We start from the raw sequence: 7,692 nt of genomic DNA, 5'->3' as shown, positions 1-7,692 counted from the left end.
ACATATTAAATCCTACATTAACTTCTCACATAGTCATTTTCACATAAGGTCAGGTATAATTTTTGAAAAAACCCTAACCTGCAATATACTCTTTAACACAATACCAAGAGGGAAAGACAGCAGTGGTACACCCAAAATACTTCTGGGGGAATATCCTGTGGACAGCTGAGCCCAAAGTCCTTTACCTGCTGCTTCAGACACCCAACAGTATGAAGGAAGTGGTTGTAAATGCAGATGAAGGTGCTGCCAGCAGCTACGTGAGTGAGCTCATGAGCATGCATACGCAATGAAATCTTTTTATTTACCTCATAAACTTCCAGCAGCATTTCATACCTTCTATATTACAGCCTTATTGGAGCTGAGGATTGGAGATTGAGACTTAATGAGTTTCATCTCAGAGTGAAACTTTCTGAGTCTCCCACGCAGCCAAACATCAGCTCAGCAGTGAAGAAAGAGTTTGTTTAATTCATTACAGGAGGCTTTTTAGAGACCTCTGCCTCGTGTTTGAGCCGCCTTTCTCATCCACATGATCCTCTTAAGACTGAATAAACCAGCCACATGAGAACTTTTGTCTATTTTTCTTAGACCTATAGCACCTTCATATGTGTCCTGACTGATCGGATCTGAATCCGTCCTAAAATACGTTCAGACCTTCCATGTAGACTGTATAAGAGGAAACTGGACACGACCACTGTAATGTCAGCCTTAGGTGTTTCAGTTCAATTTTAATTAATGCTATAGCATCTATTAGAGTACAAATCAATTCTAGGTGCTTTTCAGAGACCCAGAAAATGACACCTGAGGAAATATTAATGAGATAAAGGCAGGTTAAAAAAAACCACCTCCCATTTAAGAGGGAAGAAAGGCCAGCTGGGAAGAGGAAGGATATTATTTCCAAGGACTGCATGTATAAACCAAACAGACTTGGCTCCATCACCGAACCCTGTGGGACACCATAGCTGACTCTCATTTGTGCAGAAGAAACCTCATTAATATGAACAAAAGTGGAATGTGTCGGATAGGGTCATGTGTATGTAATAATTGCATGTTCTGGGTCTCTGAAAAGATCCTAGAGACAACTTCTATTGTAATAGACGCTATATAAATTGAATTGAATATATGGTTTAAACTAGCATACTGATAGGTTTCTGGAGAGCACTTTTCATGGCTCTTTTTCCTCCGCATGTGGTAAATAATGTACATAATGAGCAGATCTGGAACACCCACATCTTGTCTCAGTTAGCTTTGTAAACGTGCAGGCTTCATTTACATAATCATGATGGTCCCACTACTGTGCTTCACAGTTGATGGCATTTTGAGGATTGTAAAATGTCCTCTACAAATTAAAATGCCACGATATTGGTGGATTTCTGCAAAGTACAAGTAATTGCTTGTTTTCATGTAAAGGTGGACAACATGCCCCTATAATGATGCTCCCTTCGCCGTGCTTCATCACTGGGATTACTTTTTGATGTTTGATGTTGTGTCCTTTTTGCCCCTTAGTCCTCAGTTTTCTTCCTGAACTATTGTTCCGTTGGTTCTTGAGGATTACTGAGCTGCTCTTCAGGTACAACTTCAAGCATGCAGCCATGTTTTCTGGAAGGACCACAAAGTAACCTCCTAACCAAGAAAAACAGAGCATGCCAGGGAGAAGTAGATGCCCTCTCTCCCGGCTCTGTGAGGAGTTTAAAACACCATAAAGGGATCATCATCAACCTCTTAACTACTGTGAAGGGTAAAGTTCCTCCTGCACAAAAAAATCTGTCTGCCGAAGAGTGCCGCAGCTCAAATCGGCTTTGGGGAAATTAATCCCTGCATTCAGGAGGATAAAAAAAAAGCAGACAAACAGAGGAGGAGGAGTGGATTTGGGAGGTGTTTGTAGGTAAAAGCTGGTGTTTCTCTAGTGGTAAAGATGTGAGGGTTGTGTGAGAGAACAGAGGAAGCAGGAAAAGACTCCTCTGTCCTCTGGACACATATATATATATATATATATATATATATATATATATATATATATATATATATATATATATATATATATATATATATATATATATATATATATTGCTGTCCTCCTTCATGGCTTCCTTCAAATACTTTGCCCCAGTGGTAAAGACTTATTGTCTTTAAATCCTCCTCCACTTCCCGGTCTCCTTTTCCCAGCCTTTTCTCCGTGCGGAGCGCTGTCGAATCAAAGCTGGACTGGGTCTTATGAAATCAGAACTTCCACTGAGCCCAGATTAAACTCTGAGTGACCGAACAGATACTGGCAGAGCTCCCATCACTGCGCTTCATTGTCTGCTGCTTCCGTTTATCTGCAGTTTTCCAAACTCCTCTGACCTCGTCAAGACTTCTAAATCCTCCCGAAGAAGCGTGCAAGCATAAGATATGTATAGAAAACAGATATTTGTTCTTTTCATAAAAATGTCAGCTCATTTTGATTGGGATGGCAGCAACTTCTCCCAGAAAAGTTTAACCCATCTAAACCCATCCATCGCTCCATCCATCCATCCATCCCTTCGTACATGCATAAGATCCCATCTATCATCAAAACCCATCCATCCATCTGTCAATAATCTAAACCCATCTATCATCTATCTAAATCCATCCATCCATCCATTCATCCATCCATTCATCCATCATCTAAACCCATCCATCCATCCATTATCTAAACCCATCTATCATCCATCTAAACCCATCCATCCATCTATCCATACCCATCCATACATCCATCCATCCATCCATTATCTAAACCCATCCTTCATCCATCCATCCACCCATCCATCCATCCATCCATCCATCCATCCATCCATCCATCATCTAAACCCATCCTTCATCCGTCCATCCATCCCTTCCGTTAGTGTACATGCATAAGATCCCATCTGCCATCAAAACCCATCCATCTATCTACAGTATCCATTATCCAATCCCATCCATCCATCCATCGTCTAAAATCTGGGACGCAGGAACTGGAACATGGCCGATCTACTCAGACCTTTCAACCATCACATCTCCATTTACATCGATGGACGCGGTAGGACCCACTGAGTCAGCAAAGTACCACTTCCTAGCATATGGTGGCTGCAGTGATTCACTGATTGATAACTGCCGATGCCAATGAATGAAAGGGAGAGGGAAAAAAAGAGGCAAAATACATGGAACAAGAGGTAGAGGCTACGTTCCACATACTGTAAGTGTGCATTTACACAGACTGTGCTGAGGTTGTAAGCAGGGCCGCCGCAAGGGGTGTGCGAACCGTGCGACCGCACGGGGCCTCGCGCCCCAAGGGGCCTCGCGCTATGGGCCGTTTTTTTTTTTCAACATTTTTTATTTTTTTTTCCCCTTATAAATATCAACAGTCACGTTCCATTACAGACCTAAATGTGTGCTAGTCTGTGCATATCAATAAATATATGTGCAATGATGCGTGTGTCTGTTCAATACAACTGATCAGACCAAGCGCAGACACAAGGTGCTCTGATCCAGACGGGTGGAGTTGGAACAAACTGTCACACAATGTCGAGAGAACGAGACAGAATCAGGAAATTTCGATCAGGGGATGAAAAAAGAAAAAAAAATAAAGAAAATGGAAGAGTTTAATGTCTCTCTGAAAGGCTCGTTTGATAAATTTGTTACAAAAATCACCGATCCGACCGGGTCTCAAGCAGCCGCGGGGCCCGCGTCGAGGCAAGAGATGACGATGAGGCAGGGGAAGGTATCCAGTATTTTGCTAATTGGAGAGTTAAAATTGCGCATATAGACACCCGATCCGACCCGAAAAACCCCAAAAATTTCGCGGCCCCCCCCAGCCATTCCGCACAGGGCCTCGCAAATCTCCCAGGCGGCTCTGGTTGTAAGTACTTACACTTTAGCACTACTGTCTTTGTGTGCTTCACTCCAAATACCTGGATGTTGCTCTTATACTGTAATGCTCAGAAAGAAAGAGTGTGTAGCCATAGCGGTCACTATCTTGTTGACGTCTGTCTGTCTCCTGCATCAGCAATGGCTGAGCTCTGATCTCTCCCTGGAGGAGAAGATAAACTTAAGTTCAAAACAAAATGATTCCAAGTCAAAGTTGGTGGTAACTCAGCTGTAGCAGCTGATAAAAAACGAAATATCTACACCAAACTTCCAGAAAAAAAAAAATGTCTGCGCCATCCACATCCAGTTCATCACATCTTCTATATTCTATAGTGAATAAAATACAGGTTTATGAATTGTAAATAGGAAATCAAGTGCAGTTGTCTTCTGTTAAAGCAGAAAGAAACATCCAGACCTGCAAGACAGAGTCTCTACAAGCCCTCATGTTCCACTTCTGTGCTATCATGCATCTGTGTGCTGCTGTTTTCATTTGGATTTTAAATCAAACGTTTAAATCAAGAACGAGCCGGTTTTAGAGACAGAGGCCCTCGACCCCGGAGCTTTGCAGGAATGTTAGACCAACAGTTCCATCTGATGGCAGGTAGCGGAACTGCACCATGAATTCATCACTGGCCTGAAGAGCCTCGTATCTTTTATATCCACATTATTCTCATACATAACTTCCATAATTACGATAGTTAATTCTGCTCATCTAAGTTCAGATTTATAGTAACTGTTTCTTATGCAATTTATGTATTTAAGTAATTCAAACTTACTACAGACAAGCTGATAAGACATTACAGGTAGAGATTTAAAAGTATTCACATTGAGTATTTAAAAACTGTGAAATATGTCAGACTCAATTTTTTTTTGGTAATAACTACTGATAAAAATTCTTTACAAGCAATGTAGGCAGAGTATGCAGGCAGGAAAGAGGAAGCTACCTGCACACGGCAGTAAACACAGATGTGACCCTGTGAAGCAACACCTCTCCTGACCACAGGGGGCAACAGAGAGTTCAAGTGCAAATGCAAATGCACCTCTACTGGGGAAAAGTTGTACTACAACACATGCCAGACTCAGTAGTAAAAAGTCGAAATGTCGAGAAAAAAGTCAAAATGTCGAGATGAATGTTGAAATACAATTTTGTGAATAAAGTCGAAATTTTGTGAATAAAGTCGAAATTTTGCCTTTTTTACTCAACATTTCAACTTTATTCACGAAATTTTGACTTTTCTCAACATTTCAACTTTTTTCTCGAAAATGTACTTCAACATTAATCCTGAAATTTCACCTTTTTTCCTCAACATTTCAACTTTATTCACAAAATTTTGACTTTTCTCAACATTTCGACTTTTTTCTCGAAATTGTACTTCAACATTAATCTCGACATTTCGACATTTTTCTCGAAGTGCATAATGAAAAAAAAATCTTCCTCCTCTAAAATATTATTTTTATTTTTCTCTGCCTAATACTGGCCCTAATCTGTACTCAGTAGTACAGTATTGATCTCCATCTTTTTATTTTTCTATGATTCATAGGGGGCGGCAGTAGCTCAGGTGGTAGAGCGGGTCGTCCAATGATCCGAAGGTCGGCGGTTCGAATCCCGCTCTGTCCCAGTTACTGTCGTAGTGTCCTTGGGCAAGACACCTTACCCACCTTGCCCCGTGTGAATGTGTTTGAATGTGTATGAATGTTGGTGGTGGTCGGAGGGGCCGTTAGGCGTGATATGGCAGCCACGCTTCTGTCAGTCTGCCCCAGGGCAGCTGTGGCTACAGACGTAGCTACCACCACCAGAGAAAATGTGTGTGATGAATAATGATTTCTGTAAAGCGCTCTGGGTGCCTAGAAGGGCGCTATATAAATCCAAGTCATTATTATTATTATTAGAACCTGACTGAAGTCGGTCAAGGATGGATAGATGCAAAGCTGACTGGACATCGGTAGCTTTATTTCTTCCACCATTGTCACAGCAGCTAAACTTGCCACAGTGTGATTTATAAAAGTATACAAAAACTGCCAAGACTGAGACTTTATTTGATATTTTTTAGTAAAATTAATTGAATTATCTTTGTGGATTTGTTCTGCTGGAGGACCATTTCCTGACTACCAGGAGGTCCCTGTCCTCCTGTTTCCTCAGTCCTTCCAGCTGATGCCGAGGGTCTCTGCGATGAAGGAGTAGATGTGGGTGTCCTCCAGGATGGCCTTGGCGGTGGGTTTTCCCGCCCCGTGCCCGCTGCGGGTGTCCACCCGGACCATCAGGGGCTGCCGCTGCTGAGGGCTGCCGCCGACGCCGTGCTGCAGCGCGGCGCAGAACTTCAGGGTGTGTAGCGGCACCACGCGGTCGTCGTGGTCCGCCGTCAGCAGCAGGACGGCCGGGTAAGGTGGACCGGAGTATGGAGGCTCGGGGAGGTTGTGGAGGGGAGAATACCTGGAGAGATGGGCGAAAGAAAGATGAGGACATGATGGAAAAAAAGCATGGACGAAGCGTTAGGTCATGGGACCCGCTAGTTTGTGAAGTGCAAGCGTGAAGCCTCTCTTTCTGCGTAACGACCGCAGCCATGTTACCTGGGAAACCGATGGGAACATGCTCCCTGTATGTCAATCAAAGTTATCGGTGGCTACCAGCTCCTTCGGGTGATCCCGGCTGTAAATGCATATATTTCTGCTCTAAAGTTGGACACTGTAGTCTGGACTACACTGAGTCTCCTCTAGCAATCGGCTTCTAGCAGCCAGCTTCTAGCGGTCAGAACCTAGCAGCCAGCCTCTAGCAGTCAGCCTCTAGCGGCCAGCGTCTAGCGGCCAGCACCCAGCGGTCGGAACTTAGTGGCCGGCCTCTAGCAGTTAGCGTCTAGTGATCAGCCTCTAGCGGTCAGTCTCTAGTGGTCAGCCTCTAGCGGTTAGCGTCTAGCGGTCAGCCTCTAACGGTCAGCCTCAAGCGGTCAGCCTCTACCGGTTAGCCTCTAGCAGTCAGCCTCTAGCGGTCGGCCTCTAGCGGCCGGCCTCTAGCGGCCGGCCTCTAGTGGCTATCGTCTAACGGTTAGCCTCTAGCGGTCAGTTGAGGAACTGAGTGGTTTAGGCTCTGCCAGTCCTCGTTTAGGCTCTTCCAGTCGTTCTAATTTCAGGTTGTCTTGTCCTGACTACAGTTCATCTAGTCTTGGCTTCAGAGTTCAGGTCTTCTAATCCTGGCTTCAAGTTGTCAAGTCCTGGTTTTGGCCCCACACGTCTTTATTATCATCATTATAACACCCCTCAAAATATGAACCTTAAAGATATTTCATGCGCTTGGAAACAGGACATGTTCCGGAGGTCTGACGTACTTGATGAGCCACTGGAACTGGTCCGGGTCGTCGGAGCAGCCATAGTCGGTGGTCCAGGCGTGGCCAATGGTGAACTTGTGGAACTTGAGCATGTCCATGACCCCAACCTCTGCGACCACGCAGCCGAAAAGGTCTGGGCGCTGGTTCATGCAGGCGGCTGGGAGAGAGAATGTCCAGTTAGGTCAAGACTTCCAACCGGGACCTGCTGAAACGCCCAGGAACCGGTGGACCTGGGACTGGTCAACTGCAGACCAGTAAAAACCTGGGCTGACGGAGGTCTCAGAACTTTAAGATGATTATTAGCTTTCATTCGTTACACGTCAAGAGTCACAAATCTGCTCTCGTCTTAAGAAAATTGCCACTTTACACACTCAAGTTTTTAGAAAAATGTTTCACAAGTCTCCACAATTCTGACATAAAATACGAGAAGAAAATACTTTCAAGATACCAACAAGCGTTTAAAGCAGCACAACGTAACTTTCAGCTTTTCTGAGTTTGGCGGCATCTTTTG

The 7,692-nt window shown here is 44.1% G+C and overlaps 1 protein-coding gene across 1 annotated transcript in view; it reads right to left on the bottom strand.

Annotated features, from left to right (window-relative positions):
• Positions 1-5,878: 5,878 nt before the first annotated feature.
• The window catches only part of LOC133461184 (prolyl endopeptidase-like), a 30,023-nt gene continuing 28,209 nt past the window's right edge, over positions 5,879-7,692 (bottom strand). The window contains exons 14-15 of the mRNA XM_061741985.1: positions 7,182-7,338; positions 5,879-6,292 (exon numbers count right to left, since the gene is read on the bottom strand). Of these exons, the coding sequence (XP_061597969.1) occupies positions 5,998-6,292; positions 7,182-7,338 (452 nt within the window). The 3' untranslated portion in view covers positions 5,879-5,997. The remainder of the gene's footprint in view (positions 6,293-7,181; positions 7,339-7,692) is intronic.

This window comes from Cololabis saira, chromosome 15 (assembly GCF_033807715.1).
Source record: "Cololabis saira isolate AMF1-May2022 chromosome 15, fColSai1.1, whole genome shotgun sequence".
Lineage (NCBI taxonomy): Eukaryota > Metazoa > Chordata > Actinopteri > Beloniformes > Belonidae > Cololabis > Cololabis saira.
This window is presented reverse-complemented; position numbering and strand designations above follow the sequence as displayed.